Source organism: Urocitellus parryii, chromosome 8 (genome assembly GCF_045843805.1).
Source record: "Urocitellus parryii isolate mUroPar1 chromosome 8, mUroPar1.hap1, whole genome shotgun sequence".
NCBI lineage: Eukaryota > Metazoa > Chordata > Mammalia > Rodentia > Sciuridae > Urocitellus > Urocitellus parryii.
Window position 1 is genome coordinate 143317605 of NC_135538.1, and position 20707 is coordinate 143338311.

A 20707-nucleotide genomic window follows, 5' to 3' on the forward strand; every position below is an offset into this window, starting at 1 on the left:
ACCCAGAAAGGAGAGGCAGGCAGCAAAGGAGAAGAGGGGCCTCCGCATGGCCCGCCCTCTCCTGGAGCAGTGGGAGTGGCCATGGCCACCCCCCCCCCCAGGGGCCACCTGGTGCCTGCTTCTTGCCCTGTTTTCATAGAACTCCTGGGACCCTGGTGGCCAATTTTCTAATGGTGATGCCAAGTCAGTTTTGCTGTGGAGAGAGTGACAAGAAATGCCATGGTGGGCTGGAGTGTATACAGGAAGCTGTCACTTGTCACGATGGTCAGAGCCCGGTGTCACTACTGGGTAGCAAATTCCACTCTGCCCTCCTGGCTGCACTTCTTCGTGACCAAGGGCATGAGCACCGACTGCCTTAGAGAACCAGAACCTGCAAATGAAGGCTGGTGACCGAGGGGCCTCTGGGGGAACACCTCACACTTCCAGAAAGACTGCACTTGCTGTGCTGGGGCTCAAGGTCCCAGGAGCCGCAGGAGGGCACCTGCCAGTAACAGGAACTGGCAGAGAGGTGTGCTTGCTGCGTCTCAGTGCTTTGGAACCAACAGCACCTGTCATGTCCCTGCACATGGTTACCTTGTGTCGTTCACATGGGGACCACAGTGAACAGGATGGGCTTTGGGGGCAAGCGAGCAGGAAGCCTTGTGGTTGTGACTGGTTTGCTTTGGGGTGTTAGGGGAGCAATCCCATCAGGTCCTCGGGAACTGTTAGGTTTCTTTGTATGTAGCCATAGGATCAGCCGGTGGGTACCCATCCGCTCACAGCTGCATGATCCTAAGTTCGTGGTCTACTTCATGCCCCAGCTCCCTCCTGGACGGTCTGTCACAGGGAAAGTGTGGCTTCATCCAGCAGCAGGTCATAGTCTCGGGCCATCTGTAAACTTGGTGTGGGTCTCTTACCGTGTAAGCTGGGTGCTGAACAAGATGGTGAGGGTCCTGTGATAAGTCACACACAGCCACAGAGGCGCAGGTGAGGAGACAGGTCTGTAAACCGGAAGTGCTACCTAGTGACCTCAGCATCTGTTTCTTCACCTGGAAAAGTGGGATAATATGGCGTCTACCTCCCAGGCTGGTCGTGAGGATGAAATGGGTTGGTGTATGAAGTGCATTCAGGACAGAATCTGGCACAGAGTGAACACAGTACAGGTTGAACATCCCTAGTCTGAGAATCCAGAATTCAGGATGCTCCAAAATTCAGCATTTTGGTCCCTGCCAGTGACAGTTTCTGGTGGTTAAAGTGTGCACCACTTCAGTGTTCTAAGTTATTAAAAAAGTATTGTATAAAATCTCCTTCAAGGTGTGAGTGTAATGAAACATAAATGAGTTTTGTGTTTACACTTGGGTCCCCAAGATGCCTCATTATGGATAGGCAGATGATCCAAAGTGGGGAAATCGCTGAACTCTGACGCCCTCTGGTCCCAAGCATTTTGGATAAGGGACTTCATCTGTCTAAGTCTTGGCTGTGATGGTGACTGTCACCATCAGTACTGCTGTTACTGTCAACACTGGCACAGCGCACGTCCCTGGTACAGATTGGAAGGTGACATGAAGGTCAGGGAAGGTCAAGAAGACAGGACAGAGGAGCCACTCCCACCAAACAGAGGACAGTGACATACAGAGGCCCCGGGATGGAAGCACCAGGCATTTCAAGGCACTGGGGAGTGGTCAGGAGTGAGGGTGCTTTCTTGGGGTGGATCCCAGGGGGAGGAGGGCGCCCTTGAGCCCTCACCTCCAGTTTCTCTGTGGATGGGGGAGCAGGAGCTGAGGTGGCCAGAGAAGACCGCAGCAGCTGTCCTGAAGGACATGGCTGAGCACAAAGCCCAGAGCCCGCCTGTAGATTACCCTGAGGGTGGACGCTGAATTTGTAGGATATGAGTACAGTTCCAGGGACAGTCTGCTCAGGACTTTCCAGATACCATAGGAAGACTTATTTCCAACTGGGGGACCCAGAGCAGAGTTCACAGAGACTGAGCCTGAAGAGAGGACCCCATAGCACCCAGCCCAGAGAAACCCTTGGAGGGTGTGGCGGGGAGTCTTCGTCTGAACGTGGGCAGACTTGTGCTCTAGGAGTGGCACTGGGCAGGACTGTGGGGTCAGAGGCCACACCCAAGACAGACAGGCGGCTGAAGTCCAAGACCTCAGAGATCAAGAGGTGAACCTTGTGGTGTTCCCCGAGGGGATCGCAAGCGTGACATCCGGGCAGCCTGCTCCCCTGGCCACACCCTCCAGGCCACGCCTTTCCCACAGAAGCCTGCAGCCCCCAGGGCTCAACCACAGCCCCCTCCAGGGTTTTCCAGGAATGTGGGGGTACAGAGGACTACAGGGTCTGCCCCAGAATGCCCTGGGGGATGGTCTGACCCCAAGACCCCCTAAATGTGGCGCATCTCTGGGGAGCTCTGGTGGCACTGCCACAGAATCAACGGTTGGGTTCTGCTCCAAATGCCAGCAATTTCTGAATGGCACATGGCTCGGTGACACTTCCTTAGATTCCAACGAGCACAAGTTTTGCTTCACACACAAAATATTGCCTGCAGTTACCTTCAGCCCAGAGCGTCAGGGCTATATGAGACATGCACCCGAGGGTCCCACCGTGGATGGCAGTGAGGGAGCCTGCCCCCAGGTGCCTGCCCAGGCTCTGCCGCTACTCACAGTGGGATGGTCCTCTCCAGGGGGCAAATGAGGGAGTTACAGTTGGCAGTATTAAAGTCCCTTGGGAAGGGACATGCAGTTAGTGGACTTGAGCCTCTTCCTGGCTTCTGTCCCTAAAGTGTCAGCTGGAGAGACATGTTCTTTAATAATGGCAAATCTGTAGACATCGAAGCAGATCCTAGAGGTTCTGGGACCGCCCCTGGGCTTCCATGAGCAGAAGAGACACCCCCAGCCCCTTCCTGCTGCCTTCCTGGGCTCCTTATGAGCAGCTGGTGCACTCTGGGCAGAAAACAAGCTGGTGGGTGCCTCTGAGCAGCCTCAGTTGATTCACAGCCAGGGGCCCCTCCTCGGTGTGCCCCAAGGTGAGTTTCTTCCCGTGTCCCCATCTCACGTCTTTCTCTCACCCTCCTTCTGCCGCAGATCCTGGCGCCCCTGTGAAATTGCCTTGTCTGCCAGTGAAACTGTCGCCTCCGCTACCTCCAAAGAAAGTCATGATCTGTATGCCCGTAGGGGGCCCGGAGCTCTCCCTGGCAACCTACGCAGCCCAGAAGAGCAGCCAGCAGGGCGTGGCCCAGCACCACCACACGGTCCTGCCCTCCCAGATCCAGCACCAGCTGCAGTATGGCAGCCACGGCCAGCACCTCCCCTCCTCCACCGGCACCCTCCCCATGCACCCCTCGGGCTGCAGGATGATAGACGAGCTGAACAAAACGCTGGCCATGACCATGCAGAGGCTGGAAAGGTAATGGGCGAGTGGGAGCAGGAGGAGGGAGGAGGAAGGAGGGAGAGGGCCAGGGACAGGGGCTGGCTGGGGCATGAACCGGGGCTATTCCCTGCTGCGGGGGGGGAAAGGCTTGAAAGTAAAATCAGACCAAAAGCTGAATGTCCAAGAGAGTAGGGAAGAAGAAATTTGTATTGTCAATCATCAAACTGTAACCACATTTACTGAAAAGACATAGTAACATGCATAGGAACGTAGACACCCATGTTATGTTTCTCTAAACATGAACATGAACATTTTGTCAAAGGATGTACATGTCATTATGAAATGAGGTTACTCTGGGACAGAGAAATGGGGAGAAAATGCTTGTATATTTCATATCTTTTGGAACCGCTTACTTTTATTTTTGTGTATGTTACTTTTGTGATGTTCAAATGCAAATGTAAAGTAGGAAAAGATGAAGCAGGCTGGATGTCGGAGGGAGGCAGGGGGCGGGAAAGGTGGAGAGTGATACCCTTGTCCTTGCCCTTGTTCTTGCTCATGGGGGAACCAGAGTGTTAGAGTTGGTTTAGATGCAGTTGAGCCTCCAATATATGGCAGCCAGAACCTGGGAGACCTGCAGAAAAGACCCCCACGCAGGCCTGCAGCAGAGACTCCAAGTCCCCCAACTTAGGGAGACCTCTCATCTCTCACTTTGGCTGTGAATCGCTCTTGTGTGCGTGCACATTTGTGTGTGTGTGAACGTGCACGTGCGTCTGTTCAGATCCGTTCACCACCTTCCTGCCTTATGCCCAGGAAATGCCTGGGGTTTCTAACATGGTGTCAGGCACGTTGCTGGACCAAGGTGCCTGACATGACGAGGAAACTGTTTCCTTCTGTTGTGAGGGTGTGTCTGAAAGGGACACTGGATGCACGTCCCAGGGTGGTGACTGCTCTCCACTGGGTCCTATGGAGGGGGAGATTGGAAGGGTCAATGGATCTCCAAAGCAGGGAGCCAATGGCAGGATGCTCACACAGGTGGGGGCTCTCAGTGAGGTTTCCTGCCGCCCGGCCAAGAATTGTGTGTTTGGGAAATGATTGCCTCAGAGGGAAGCTGTGGTCTCGAGGAATTCGGACTTGATGACTTTGTGTTCATACCGGCCCTTCCTGCCAAAAAGGAAAAGCAAAATTTAGTTTGGCACCTTGCCATCATTCTCAAGCATTTTAATCATTAATGAGAACAGCAGTAACTTAACATGGGGGCAGCACCTTTTAACCTACCACACACACACTAAAATCGTCACCATGGTCATCGTCATCATCGTCATCTAACTACGGCCCCACCTAGGGAGCCTGAGAAAATAGAGAACTAAGGGAGGTGGATTAAGTTCCCTGTGGCCACCTGCTCAAAGAAAGATCCACAAACAGCCTGGTCCCCATCTGCCACCACCTGAGCAGAGAAATCAAGAACACACTGTCAGATACTTTTATGGCCATTTGACTGACATGATTTTATGTCTGATGAATCTTGGGATTAAAAAGGGTTTCACTTTTTGAACATTTTTATTACATTTGGCAAAAGCATCGGTTGGTGATGGATTGATTATTGAAAGAAGGTACCACATGACCTGGGCAGCTGAGCCAAGGCTGCCTCTGTGCTTCAGGCCACCCCTGGACTCCTGATACCTCCTTCCATGTCCCTCCACTGCCACCCCAGGTCAGGCATAGGCTCCTCCTGGTAGGGCAGCGAGGACATGGGGAATTAGGGAACGCCTCACTTCAACAAGATCGCCCAGGCTCACAAAGAAAAGCCTTCCTCCCCACACTAAAGATTGGAGAGATTTTTTCTTTTTTTTTCTGAGCATCTTTGTGATCTCCCGAGCAGGACAAGGTCACAGGCCACTTTCCCACATGGTGAGAGAACTGTCTATCTCAGGAGGTCACCTTTCCATTCACTAACCTAAGCAAATGCTCCCTGTCCACATGATTTCATCCTGAGCTTACCAAGTTTCACACTGAAGTAAGGGTTTCTCTGTTCCTTGGGTAATTTCCAGTCACCCCAAAAATGCTGGAAAAGGAAGAACACCTTGGCAGTCTGCCTGTAGAGATCCTCAGATCTTCCCATGCCTGGGCTGTCACTGTCCCTGAAATCTCTCAGGATGTCACCTGCAGCCCAGACACAAATTAACAGTCATAACATCAGACTTTGGGTCATGCATTTGATAAATAGTGATCTTACCCATCGTGGCAACCGACCCCTGCCCATACCTGGTCTCCACTTGAATAGGCTCCTCCCTGGCCCCCAGAATGGCCTTCTGCATTGGCAAGAAGTTCTGATTGGTGGAATTCCAGAGAAAAGCTCTGCCTGCCGTATCTCGTATTTCCCTGATCTTGTTTCTCATGTTCCTATTTTTTATGAAAGGCTTTCAAATCTTTGAAGATAGTTACCATATTCTTTATCTGAGAATTCTTATAGACTTTTACCCATCTTGTGCCTGCTCCCAGAGATCGTGATTGACCTGTTTTGATTTGTATGAAGTTCGTCGTAATAAGCCTGCTTAATTATTTACATCTTTGGCTAATCTGATTTGGGTAGGGGGGGCAGGAGGCACATAATCAGGGAACCAGAGACCAGCTGCAGCAAACTTAGAGGGTGTGTGGTTATCCAAAGGCAGGGACGCTGAGCTGCAGGCAGCCCCCCGTCATGATCAAGTGCGTGGGTTCTGGAATCCACAGCAGGATTTGGATCTCAGACACACCGCCTATTAGCTGTGTGACCCAAAGCATGTCACCTGACCTCTTCAGCCTTTCATTCCTCATCTGTAGGACGAGGACAATGATAATACCACCAACCTCATTAGGGTTATTTGTGAGGTTTGAAGATTTAATCCATCCTCATCCGTCGGGTCATTGCGTGGCACATGGTAAATGTCCAATAAATGGCGGTAAGCATAGCACATAAAATGACAGTAAGTACAGCACATAAAATATTTGTCCTCAGCGCCCCTAAAAGGCACATTGCAAGTGGGTTTGAGCCGATCTCCTTGGGGATTTTGTTGGTGCCTGTTTCCCCACATTAGATTGTCTTCATTATCCTCCTGTTGGTGATTCACGTCTTTTTGGAAGGTGAGGCTTTATTTCAATTATGCCATTCTCTCTTTATTTTTAATATCTGCAGTGATCTCTCCAGTTGGCATTCCTCCTGGAGCTCAGACTCTAAATTCTGATTAGCCACTCATTTTCTCTCTGATGTTAATTCGTTTAGTCAGTGCTTTGTGCCCTCGCTTCCTGTTAGTGATATCTGGACCCGGTTTGACCCTAAAGGAATTCCAAGAGGATTCTCAGGGGACTACATGTGAAAGAAGTCCTTTGCAGTCGAAGGTGGCTTCGTTTCTAGGTGCTCACAACATAAGCCTGGGGTCACCCTGGACCCCTGTCTTTTCCTCATACCCCAGATCTGATCGTCAGCGACTCTCATTTGGTCTCCCGTGGGAAGAGGTCTGGATCAGCCGCTCCCCCTCCGCTGGCTGCCCCTGGCCTCGGCGGTCATCCTGCTCATCTAGCTCGCTGCGTTCCCTCTTGCCTCCTGTCCTGCCCCTCAAGTCCATTCCCAGCACAGCCATCTAGGAGACCACTGATGGAAACCGAATACCATAATAAAGTCCCTCAGCCTGGGTGGCCTCAGCACCTGGGATCTGTTGTCTCACAGTGCTGGCAGCTGGAAGTCCAAAATCAAGGTGTCCCAGGGTTGGTTTCCTCTGAGGCCTGTCTCCTGGGCTCGCTGGTGGCCATCTCCTTGCTGGGTCCTCACATGGTCCTCCTCTGTGTGTCCTTCCTCCTCTCTTGTTATGAAGACGCCAGTCCTATTGGATTAGGGCCCACCCCAACCGTCCCATTGTAAGCTCATTACCCCTTGGAGAACCTGCTTCCAGAATCAGTCACATTCTGCGGTGCTCGGGGTGAGGACGTCCACGTTCGAGCTCGTTGGGGGTCCACTCTTCAACTCAAAACCCTCCCGTGGCCCTCCGTCCACTGAGGGTAAGAACTGTCACCATGGCCTTGGCCCTGGTCTTCTCCTCACTCTGTCTGTTGCTCTCTTCTTGGTCACCCCTGTCTCACCACCTCGGCCTTCTCTCCATCGGCACACCCTGGGATGTACCCTACCATCATGGCGCCTGTCCTGGAGGAAGCACTCTGAAAACACTGATGTGCTTCTGATTCCCCGGTGGGACCTTTCCTGATTGGTCCTATTGGTTTTCACCAATATGAGGAACAGGGTAAAAACTTGCTCCTTCGTTCAGTTCTCTTGGAGCAAATCTACCATCAAGGATAAAATCAGAGGGAAAGATCATCTGTGGCTCCTCCAGCAGATGGGTGAGGTGTAGGGACTCATGATTGATACTCTGGCTGTATCCACTGTCCTTGAACTTAAAACTGAAAGAAAATCATGCAGAAAAGGAGATACATCCTAGACCGATGAGAGGAAGGCATTGACTAGGGCATCTGGGGTGTTCACGTGGAGAAAATCCTTGAAATCTGTGAGGAAAACAATTAATGAGTTTTTGTTACCATTACCATTCATATATTTCAATAGTCAATTGATATTCTTAGTGATACTTTCTTTTCACCCAGTGAATTTTAGTGTAAGACATTTTAATTAGGAGACATTGAGGTTACTAGAATAAATTTGCTACCAGTGGCCCTTAGAAATAAACAAAGTAGTACACGACTAATAAATCCATCCTTCATCTATCTTCTCCTATCCATTAGCAGATCAGGAAAGTTCTGCCATCTACTAGGAAAAAATCTCACTCAAATAGAAATAATCTCTGCCAAGAATAAGGAAGGTACCGGTTTACCAAGGGTTTTAGTTCATTTCATGCTACTATGACAGAGTACAGCAGGTTGGGTAACTTACAAAGAAAAAAAAATAGTTCTCACGGTTCTGGAGGCAAGAAAGTCCCAGGGGCCAGCAGCTGGTAAGAGCCTCGACACACCATCCCATGGTGGAAGGTGAGAGGGTGAGAGAGGTCGAGGGATGAGGCCCAACTTGCTTTTGTGCTAACCCACTCATGGGATAAGAAGGTGAACTTTCTCATGAGGGCAGAGTGCTCATGGCCTCTGAAGGTCCTATCCTCAACCCTGCTGCAATGGGGGATTCAGTTTCTGGCAGATCTCAACCACAGCTCTTAGTAACCGAAGACCCCTAACAGTCCTTTACTGAATACCCTTTCAGGAACAGGCTTTGTGAACCCACTCCATGTCCCCTGGGCAGGATACTGGGCAGGTCTGCAATGGTGGGGGACAGAGTGAGGGGAGAGCAGCAGCGGAGCCAGTAACTGGTCTGGAGTTGTACAATGCTGGTCATCCAGACCCAGGAAGGTTCCAGAACCTTCTCCGACTCTTAGCAACACCTATCAAACACTGCAAGTCAAAGTTGGTGATCGAGATATAGAAAACACAGTCTTTATTTTAAAATAACATTAATTAGTCCTGGTATATAAAAATACCATACCTCCCTTTTTATATTTACATATTCGTAGGGATGAAGTTATTACCTGTGAAGAATATTGCAGAAGGAATCATTTTTATATTGGGCAGAAGAACTTGAAATCAGTAGCCAAAAAAGAAAAAACAATTCCCTTCCATCTCTAGAATTCTGTTTATCCCATGATTATTTTCCAAGCTCTCGAAGAGTACAATGGCAGTTTGTAATCCTGGGATAAATGCATTGTACAGTGACAATTACTTCTCCTCACATTACCTCCAGGGTCACAGGAAATTCTAAAGAGTCATACTGGCCCTGAGCTAGGCCATCCCCAGTTTCTTTTCACCTTAACTGTCTGACATGCTTGTTACATTGTTACACTTGTTATAAAACTTGTTACATTCATAATTGTCACATTGTTACATTGTTATATGACATTTATGATGATCCACCTGAAAACCAAGTCCTCCTTGGTGCCCAAGCATCTCAAACTCTGAAAAACCTATACGTTATTTGTCTATGAGTTGGCGTGGACTTGAAGTTGGGTGTTTTGTTCATTGTCTAGCAGACCATCGACATTGCTCAATGAAATGTGTTTCCAGGTAAAGGTTCTCTTCTTCTACTGAATACCATCTCTTCAGTAGCTCATGCAATTCTGGTTAGACATTTGTCTCGGCTTCTTGGAAGCCAGAGTTATCAGACATTTACTTTAGGTTAGTTCTTTGATTTTTCAGACATCTCGTTATCATGTCTAAGTAGCTGCACAGAAATATTGCTTTTCCCTTTTAACACTGTTCCCAAGGGGCGTGATAGGATTTCATCCCTCCTCCCCTTCAAGACTGGCAAGCAAATTAGTTAGCAGAAAGTGAGAATAAGACTATAGAAACCATTATTCTTTTGAAGTCTTGAGAGGATTAAAAAGGAAGTATTTTCTATAGAAAGAGAATCTGCTCTTGAACTCCTTCTCCCAATGCATACTGATTCTTTGGTTTTCTTGGAAACCATTGTCCAGAAAGGTTTTGCAGGTCAAAGATAAAAAATAGTAAAATAAGTGTCTTAATGAATTAGTGGATATTATCTATCCTTTGTTGGAAATTAGTGGACATGTGATAATGACTGGCTTATGATGAGTTGCAAGTGCTCAAGGGAATCTGATTACAACAGCAACTACCAACATGGACATGTGCACAGCGTTTTCTTCTGACTTCCCAGCAGCCTTCGAGTTCAGCAAGTGGGTGGCTTCATTTAACTGCACAGGAGCCAAAGACCAAGAGACAGAGCTGGTGAATGGCCCAGCTGTGGCTCCACCACGGTCCCCCTCATTTCATGTCCTGCCCTTCAGGTCCTCCCTCCTCCAGCAGAGTGTGACCTGGGACAGTCACAGATGTCCAGAGACAAAGTCCAGCAGAAAAGCCACCATTGTTTGACATGTCCATTCGAAATGGAGACTGCTGGAGGGGCGGCCTGCTGGGTGAACTTGCTGTGTCTTCTGATATGCTCATGATATCAGCCATGTGGGTCATTGGTCCCTAGAAGGACAGAGAATGGGTTGGAAATATGAATTAATTTAAACCCGCTACCGCTTCTGGAAAAAGAAACTCAAAATACATTCTCTTCTCAGGAAGGCTCAGAACCCTGGTCTATATATAGAACGGCATGGCTTCCGCTGACTGAGGTCCAACAGAAAACAAGAGCTCTGATGGTTTCTTATCTTGGAGGGCTAATCCAACGCCATGATAAACCACACAATGTCGCCCGCTTTCTTAAAATGAAGCTGATTGACTATTTTATTGGGCTCCAGTGGTTATTTCTGTCATTTTTCAGCCTTAGGCACTGTAATTTGTAGCAAAATTTCTCACACATTCTTAGGCTCCAGGAGGAAAAGGGCTGATTGTTCCCTCTCCCCTCTGAAACCCCCCCCCTAATGCTTGCAGATGAGATCACAGAAGCTGTTCCTATTGAAGTTTAATTCCATCTTCAGCGTCATATTTGTAGATAATAAATTTCCTCTGTCCTTTGAGGCAATTAATGTCCTCTTTTTTTTTTTTTTTGGTTTCATTTTAAGAATCTGTGCATTTGGAATCAGACGCCAGAAAGCAATGTCCCTTTATTACACGGTTTTCTTTAGAAAGGATGATAAAAATGGTTCCCAAGTATTTTTGAGGGAGATTTAAGGATTTTAAAAAGACAGTGATTTTAAATTTTTGAAACTTGACCCTGATTCCTCCAAGAGTTTCAAAGATGTGTGATAACCAGTGATGATGGGTCACCGTGATCTCCATGTGGCGGAGAGCAAAGGACAGTATCGATTCCCTGGAGAGGAGGACCAGCCGATGGCATGACCTCCACTTCTGGTTGATCTCTTGGCATCCATTTCCTTATGAATTGTTTAAAATATGATCTGTGTCTTGCCCTCACCCATCAATGAACAAGAAAGCTCAGTCAGCCTTGAATCTCCAAGTCTAGAGATTTCTTGGAAACACACGACCGTGTACAGGGCAGGGAAATGGGCATCTGAGGGCACCCACTCGTGTTTCCCATTGGGTTGAGCAGAATCAAAGAAGAGAGGTGGGTTTCCCAAAAGAAGACTTATTTAAATGGCTTCTGGATGGAGATGGAACCAAGGGTGAGGATAAAGCATTTTCTTCCCTACTGTGTGGTGGGGACATGAGGAAGAGGAGTTTAAGTGCGCACCTTTTGTCAACCCAGGACCGCCATTTTGTTCTCCAGTGTTCCACAAGTTTCTGTGTTTAGCGTTTCTTTTGTAAACAGCAGGCCTCCTGTTCCATCCATTCCTCCTGTTCATTCATTTCCAGGAAGGAGAGTATTCAGGCTCCAGGGAGACTACAAGGAGAGAGCAAAGTCATCATCCTTGGGTGAGCTTACTTTTTAGTGAGGGAGGCAGATGATAAACCAATAAATATGTGATATGGAAAGCAGGGAGGGCACAATGGAGAAAAATTAAGCAGGGTGGTGGGAGGAGACAGGTGTTGGTGGCTTTCTGTACTCAATGACATATGTTGTCAGTGTGGCCACAGTAGACACCAAGCCTATGGCTCGCCCCCTTCCTGTTGACCATAGTCCATTATCCAGCGCGGCCGTGATTCTCTCCTCCACCCAGTAGCCTGCTCTCTCTAAACACACCTACCCACACTGAAGGAATTGCACCCCCATCTAGAATTTGAACCCACCTGTGAGTCCCATAATAACCTCTAATCATGGGGCCCACTAAGATGCTTTGCAAAAGAGCAGGTGGGTTGGGTGAACGGCCACTATCCTTGCTTTTCATGATAAAAAAATTATCACATTCCATTTTTAAAATTTGGTTTCACCAATTGCATTTCATCATCGGATGTACAGTTGGGGGAAAATAATGGTCGTTGCTGGTTCTCTGAGAAGGCAGACAGCACAGTTAATGGAAAGAGCCCAGGGTGAGAAGACTCAAGTTCATGTTCCCTGCGGTGATCACAGCCAAGTGATCGCTGATGTTATCAGAGGCTTATGTCTTCCACCGTGAAATCAAGATTGTAATAAAGGCCTCCTCAACTCTGCAAGTGTCTGTGCAGATTAAATGAGATGATGAATATTTATAGTGCGTTTTCATAGGACGCATAAAGGACCATTGATGTTAGCCATTGAGGTTCTTCTGAAAGATGCTCCTCCTCCTTCATCCTGAGGTGTGGGGTCCCCTGGTTATTTAAGCAGTAGCATAAAAATATTCCAAAATGGCACACCTGTCCAACATCTGGTGAGTGTCCCAAATGCTCTCCATCCCTAGTACATGAGCAGTACGTTATCTGGAGCTACACAGAAGACAGGGAACAAAAGCTCATCTTTTACCCCCTGGAGAATAAGGCCTTTGGTGTTTGTTTGAATTCATTATAAAACAGTAGACCTCTCTTCTTTGATTCTGCTCAACCCAATGGGAAACACGAGTGGGTGCCCTCAGATGCCCATTTCCCTGCCCTGTACACGGTCGTGTGTTTCCAAGAAATCTCTAGACTTGGAGATTCAAGGCTGACTGAGCTTTCTTGTTCATTGATGGGTGAGGGCAAGACACAGATCATATTTTAAATAATTCATAAGGAAATGGATGCCAAGAGATCAACAAGAAGTGGAGGTCATGCCATCGGCTGGTCCTCCTCTCCAGGGAATCGATACTGTCCTTTGCTCTCCGCCACATGGAGATCATGGTGACCCATCATCACTGGGCAGTAGCAAGGGCCCTGGGGTGGCTGGCACACTGGGAGTATGGTAAAGAGTAGGAATGGAGTTGAAAGGCGTGGTGTGTATCGATAGGTACTAAGTGACAGTCAGATGGTGCACTCATGCACAGTAGGGTGATGACAGATGACAATAATGTATATTTCAGAAAACTTGAAGAAAGGACTTTTGAATGTTTTTGCCATGAGGAAAGAGGTGCTGGGGCGGAGGGGTGTGGCTCCGGGTAGATGGCTTATCTAGCATGCACAAGGCCCTGGGGTCATCCCCAGCAGGCGAGGGAGGGAGGGAAGGAGGGAGGGAGGGAGGGAGGAAATGGGTGTTTTGTTGTTTGTTTTGTTTTGAGACAGGGTCTTACTACATTGTCAAGTTGGTCTCCAAGTTGCAGTCCTCCTGCCCCCCACTTCTGAGTAGCTGGGATTACAGGCACAGGCCGCTGTGCCCAGCAATTTTTTTTTTTAACCATAAAAAGATTAAGTGTTTGAGGAGATAGATGTGTTCACTTCATTTAAACATTACCCAATGGATACATGTATCAAAACATCACTTGCTGCCCCATAAATATGTTCCATTTTTATGTTTTTAGGTACCAACATAAATTTTTAATTTTCAGAAGAATTTTTTAAAAATAGGAATCGGGGGTCAGATGGTAAGATACCGCCTACTCCCTGCCGAAGAGGATGGGGTCCATCCAGTTTTCGGTGAAGCCCTTCAGAGCTCTTTCCATTGAGATCAGATCAGACCCATTTGAGGGCAGCATGGAGGGTGGGCTGGGCGGTGTTGACAGAGGGCATGTTCTGGAAGCAGAGTGAGTCTCAGGAGCAGGAGGAGTCGCAGAGACGTCCTTCCGCAGACTGCCCGAGTTCACAAGCGCCTGCTCCCTTCCAGCTGAGTGACCTTGGCCATGTGCCTTGGGTTTTTCCTCCTTAAAGTGAGGAGATCACGATAATCTCTCTCTTGGACTGTGATGAGGCTTGCCTGATGCATTTTAAGGTTCATTTTGTGGTTATCTGCCGTAAGCCAGTAAAAATCAGCCCGGGCTCCATGCAGGCGGTGAGGACGGGATGCCGTAGGTCTAGTTGTGGTTTAGTGGTGAGGCAGCCTTGGGAAGAGGAACAGTGCACAAACCCACGTGGGATGAAGCCCATTTGAATTCAAAACAAACCAAATGCTTCGTGCAAAGAGTTTTGATGGAATGGCCTAGAATAGACGTGATGGTGTGAGTCCGCGCCTCCCCGGGGAGATAGGCAGCTACTCTGGGAGAGGTGGTGACTCTTCCAGGCCACTGGAGTGTCGTTGAGGAGGCTGCTGAATTGGGCGACATACTGGGAGAAGGCAGTTCCCCGATGTTGCATTAGAGGGGTAACTGCTCCAAGTGCAAGGACTCACCAAGTGGGACCGAGGTAGCAGCCAAATGCCGGCACAGCCCCCAGAATGCCACCCTGAGGCACTGTGATTCAGGATCCGGATGATTCTCCATCATTCAGTGAACGCTGCCCATCCCAGGCCCTCGATACCCAGGACGGCCCCAAAGCTGACTTGTGTAGACCAAATGTCCCTCATGCTGAGTGGGCAAAGCCTGCTCTGACCAGTCTTTATCCACACACCATGTCCTCTGTGACCCCTAAAATGAGTTTAAATCAACCTTTTATAAAAGTTGTAATATGTCTATTAACTATGCATATGTGTATGGATCATGCATATTAAAATACATCTATTATAAAATAAAAATGTGCATTTTACCTTGTTATAAACACAAAGAATCAGCATATAAATTCTGTGATAACAAAGACTATCGTAGGTTTTAATAGTGTTAATTTTTAATGATAAAAGATTATCAAAGGATATAATAGTGCTTAAATTTTTTAAAAAATATTGATCTAAAGAAAAATATCAAGGGGCTGGGGATGTGGCTCAAGCGGTAGCGCACTCGCCTGGCATGCGTGCGGCCCGGGTTCGATCCTCAGCACCACATACCAACAAAGATGTTGTGTCCGCCGAGAACTAAAAAATAAATATTAAAATATTCTCTCTTTAACAAAAAAAGAAAAGAAAAATATCAAGTAATAATAATATAAATGGTCTTCCAAGATGGCTTACATTAAAAAATGGAAGGAGGCGTGGGTGTGATTGTGGCTTAGGAAACATTAGTGTGGGTCAGGGGTCAGGAAAATTTCTTTTATAAAGAACCGGGTAGTAAGTACCTAAGTCTCTGTTACCACCGCTGCACCCTGTTAGTGCAAGAGCGGCATGACGACGGTGTGTGGCAGAGTGTCCCCACCATCCTGACTGGTGGAACGCGGTGTCCAAGTGAATCCATTCAACTCGGTGCCCCAGGAGCGGCCTGATCATGATGGGTGGAGCACTGTTTACTCTGGCTAGCAAGACTCAGAGTATTTGCAAAGTCATGAGGGCCATTTTTCATTTGTGTTGTTGACAAGGCGTGGTGTTTCCTCCATTTCTCGTGGGCTCAGTTAATAGGGTTTGTGTCCAAAGGACACAGTCTCATGAGTATCACGGTTCAGTTCCTGGATACTGAATATCGTAACAGATTTGAGTTCAAATCCCACCCCCTTCCTTCCCTACCTCCTGTATTTGTGGACTGATTAATGATCCTCTTAGGGCCTCAATTTCCTGCTTCATAAAATGAGGATAATAGCACCTCCCCTGCAGGGTTATTACAAACATGAAAGGAGATGCTGAGTGTGGAAGTTTCTAGAATGGTGGCCAACATATTGAGTAAATAAATGTTCCCTTTCCCACTCTCCTTGTTTCCCTTCTGTCTCAGTTCTATGCGTTTGATGAAGATGCCCATCTGGTCCCTATCTAAGCCATTGTTAAAGAATTCTAACCAATCTGGGAATACTAGAGTCCTGTGATTTATCATTAGATACCCCCTGAAAAAATTTCTAAATAATTTAATGATTACCCTTTGAATATGCTTTCCAGTCATTTACAAAACCACCGAAATATCAGTCATTCTAGCCAATATTTCTTTTATTCTCCAAAAGACATGAAGAAATGACTGAAGGTCCACTTGGCGTCTGGGATGGTACTGGGCACCAGATTCAAACACCGATAAGATACAGCCACTGCCCATCACGGAGCCCACAACCTTGCTGGGGAGGGCAAGATGGTCAGCAAAGAGATGCCCACAATTTTCGCAGAATTTTGAGGACACTCCTGTGAGCCCAAGCTAGGAGTTACCTGAGACGAGTTATTAAAAGATAAATAGAAACAAAAAGTGAAGTCAAAATGGGAGCCCACTGCAGGCCAAGAGCACTGGACGTACAGCGGCAGGTGTCTGAGCGGAGACAGAGGCGAGGAGGAGGGGGAATGAGCCTAGTTAATAATTTAGGCCAAGTTGCCTACGGTGTGGAACTCTCACCACATTTAACCCATGGTGCCTGTAGACGGATGGGCAGGACTTCTCTGCAGCAGCGAGAAACTTGTCCTGTCTTCTCCGTGGCAGCCCTGGTGTGTGAAACCAGCGTTCCTGACACTGATGTCCTCTGGGTGGCCCCTTCCTGCCCACCAACTCCAGGGAGCCACGTGAGATGAGGTGCTGCGCTTGAGTGCGTTAACTGGATTCCCCATCATCCTGTTTTTCCTGGAGCGGTCTGCAATGCTTTTGTGGCCTGGAGAGACATTCGGAGTCCTCACCCCAGAGGCGACTCGATCCAGGTTTTAGATAGTTGCCCTGACAGCAGTTTGGAGAATGGACAGTCACTGACCTTCGAAGGCCATTTCGATAACTAAATGGGGGTCTCATAGGTCATGCCAACTGGATAGTCCACGTGCACCGGTGCTATTAACCAGGCGTGACTCACCCAGTTTTGCCCAATTGTGCAACTGAGGAAGTTGGGTCTCAGAGAGGCTGCATCATTTGTCTCATGTCAAGAATTTTGTAAATGGCAAAACATGGACTTGCCAGAGGAGGTCCCAGCCTAACCCTTCACCTCGTCCTCAGCCCCGCTCCTCCACCCTTCTCCCGAGTGGTTCTCCGTAGGTGTAGGGGTGGGTTTATCTGGGAATGGCCTTCCTCTCAGCATCTTCCCGACACACACTTAACATTCAGTGGATATTTATTACTAAAATATTGTCAAACCCTTCTGATGGATTCACCTCGATTCCTGGGAAACACCCTCTTTCTCTAAAGCATATCCTAGATTCACACTTGAGGAAGAGGACCTGTCTGGCCGGGGGTCTCCAGCAGTTTCTGGAGCACCCCCTCCAGGCGGGTTTTGCCCCCATGACTGACGGCTGTGTCACAAGGCTGGTGGCATGTTTTTGAGGGGCCCCCCAAACAGCTGGTTCCATACAGTCCCCTTCTATTCAAGACAGTCTCACGTTTCCCCCTCTTTAGACTTTTTATCTTTTATTTTCATTACAAATATAGACAATTATAATATGAGCTTATTACCACCGGTATGAATGGTACAGATTCATGGATTTCACCAGGACATTTCTCACGTGCGTATTTAGCTGGAGGAAGAGGAAACCACAGCTTCTTGTTTACCACCAACCACCAGTGAGGATGCACCTCTGACTTCCTCTGCAAACGATTGCTCTTTTCTTTGGGAGCTTTCTACCTTAAGGGATTCTTTCCGCCTGTTTTTCATTCCCAGCTCTCCATTTTTATATTCAAAGATCTGTGCCTGCAGAGGAACCATTGCTAATTCAGCTATAGAGAGGGGGGCAGAGGCGGGTTGGGGCTGGGCTTGTGGCTCCGTGGTAGAGCGCTTGCCTAGCACGTGGGAGGCACTGGGTTCAAGCCTCAGCACCACATAAATAAAGATGCCAGTGTCAGATATTCTGTCCAGTCGTCCCAGAGGACATCCCTCAGTGCTCCTCTTTCCTGCCCCCATCACCCTTGCTATGAATTAGCTGGGGAATGGACCTCCCCCAGCCATGTCATAGGATGCTGTGCTTTTTCTAAATATGTGCTTTCATCCCCGTCTGTGGTTGAAGGTTTGATGTTTCTAAGTTGATTGAGTTTACGGCCTTGAACATCAGAGCGCGAAATGTGTGAACTGGCTTTTCTGTTTGTGTCGTGGCGGAGTCACGTGAGAGATAAAAAGAGAAGAACCACTCTTTAGAAACAGTGAAAGGAGGAAAGTTCATTGGATTTGAATTCGACGTAGCAATAATAGAAAGCGTAACTGAAAACTTCAAGGAAAGCTCAGGCTTGTATGCGTCATATGATTTCTTTTGGGTAAAACATTTGAATGTAAAACTTACTGAGGGTGTAAATAACCTCACAGTCTGTTTTCTTGTGAGTGTCCGACACTTTGGGATGGTAAGAGACATTGGGTGTTCTAAGCATCTTTAATGGAGGATGGAAATTCCACTTCCAGTGAATCTGAAATAGAACCGGAGTCCAGTTCAGTGGCAGAGGGTTTAGCTAGCATGTATGAGGCCCCAGGTTCAATCCCTGACCCTGGGAGGAATGGCAAAAGAAATATGTATGTGGCCTGGCCTTGAAGCTCAGTGGTAGAGCACTTGTCTAGCACATGTGAGGCACTGAGTTCAATCCTCAGCACCACATTAAAATAAATAAATAAAATAAAGGTATTGTGTCCATCTACAACTAAAAAAAGATATTTTTTTTAAAAAACTATGTGTTTCCATTTCCCTATTCTCATTATTCTTGCTGAGCTTTGAAGTCTGTCATTATAATGATTCTAAATTGCTATAGGATCCTCAGATAGACTGTATTAAGAAAATGACTATTTTCCTCATTTTCAGTGATATGTATTTCTTAATTTTCTAAGAATCAATGTATCATACTTAATTTTTTTTTCCATACAGTGGATTGAACCCAGGGGCATTTAACCACTGAGCCCCATCCCTAGCTCTCTTTTGTGTTTTATTTAGAGACAGGGTCTCACTGAGTTGCTCAGGGCCTCGCTAAGTTGCTGGAGGCTGGCTTTGAACTCACAATCCTCCTGCTTCAGCCTCCCGAGCTACTGGGATGACCGGCATGTGCCACTGTGCCTGGCTATGACCTTTTTTTAATTGAAAAAATACAGTGGGTCTTAGTACAGTTGATCGTAGTTGGCTCTGAGAACATCATCATCCATCTTAGACCACTCACCCACAAAAACAAACAGACAAAAGAGCAGGTCGGTGTGACCTGCCGTTGCCACCTGATGCCATGCCTGGGAGAGAACTTTCCCTGACCACGCCTGCCTGGTGTCACACGTGGGCCTCCAGGTTTCCGCTGTCGAAGCTCTTTCTCTTTCTCTGCCTCCCATACCCAGCCTTTCAAGCCACCTCTCCCACCCACAGTCCCCACCCATCACCCTGCAGAGCGTTTGAGACCCAGTGCCTCGCTGTTGCCTTTGTGTTCTGGAACTCTGGCTGCCCCGTGGGGGAGTCCTTGACCCTCCCCTGAGAGACACACAGGCTGCAGACGGACCTTCCTTGGGTCCTTGGAGATATCCATCTGAATCAGAAATATCTGCAGAATTAGAATTCCTCTTTTACAAATCCTAAATTGTGGTGAGCACCCATCTGCTCTCCCACGTTAACGGATGGCAAGCGTGCGGGTCGGTGGCCATGACTCCATCCACACTGTTGTGCCTCCGTGACTGTCATCAGGGAACTGGGACCCTTATTTCCTATTCAGGGCCACGACCACAGTGGTGGTCAGGGAACCACGCCGTCCTGAAACGATGATCTGTAGAAACGGATTTAGATTTACTCCAGCTGGTGGACGCCTGGTCTCTGGGGACCAGGGAACAGCATTTTAAAATGGCACCGAGGCCCTCCCTGGCCGAGTTAGCTAACCCGCGTCTCCTCCTCCCCCCTTCTCTCCCAGCAGCTCCGAGCCGCGAGTCCCCTGTTCCACTTCTTACCACAGCTCTGGTTTGCACTCGAGTGACGGTGTCACAAAAGCAGGACCGATGGGCCTTCCGGAAATCAGACAAGTGCCAACTGTTGTGATTGAATGTGATGACAATAAAGAAAATGTGCCTCATGAATCGGACTATGAAGACTCTTCTTGCCTGTACACAAGAGAAGAGGAGGAGGAGGAGGAGGACGAAGAGGACGACAGCTCCCTGTACACCAGTACGTGCGTCCGGGCCCTCCTCCAGGGGGCGGGCAGCCTGGTGCTGGGGACCTGGCCCAGATGCCCGAGGGTCCCGGGGTCCCGGGTCTGCTGTGAACTGACTCTGGTCGTAGGGAGCCCAGTTCGCCTCTGGGAGCCTCGGGTGCTTCTGCAGTCACACGAGAGGGCAGGTGGCCTCCAAGAGCCCGGGGAGCTCCGAAGACGGCCACACCACTTAGATGACTCCTAGGTGGCTCTCTTGGTTGCACCCTTAGGATGCCACGCTTCCCTCAGAATGAAAGGGAGGGGCTTAAAAGTCTCTTCCCTCCTAGAAAAGACGCAAATACGCACCACTGGGGTTGCAGCAGAGATTTGTGTAGACACACCTCACCAACTTTAAAGTCCTGAATTTAAATTTGTCATTTGAGACCTTTAAGTATAAGAGACGAGAAGAAATGGGAAAAGCCAAAAGTCTACCACTCTGGCCATGAATGGTAAATGTCAGTGATGGGAGTGCAATCTCTCACTTGGCCAACTTTATAATAAATGAATTTGTGATAATAGCAAACATTTATGGAGTAAATACGGTGTGCCTGAAA

The 20707-nt window shown here is 48.2% G+C and overlaps 1 protein-coding gene across 4 annotated transcripts in view; it reads left to right on the plus strand.

Moving 5' to 3' along the window:
• The window catches only part of LOC113179846 (phosphatase and actin regulator 1), a 287810-nt gene that overhangs the window by 223148 nt on the left and 43955 nt on the right, over window positions 1–20707 (plus strand). For all 4 annotated transcript variants that reach the window (XM_026384595.2, XM_026384593.2, XM_026384589.2 and 1 more), the window contains 2 exons: window positions 3066–3387; window positions 19881–20128. In XM_026384595.2, the coding sequence (XP_026240380.1) occupies window positions 3066–3387; window positions 19881–20128 (570 nt within the window). The remainder of the gene's footprint in view (window positions 1–3065; window positions 3388–19880; window positions 20129–20707) is intronic.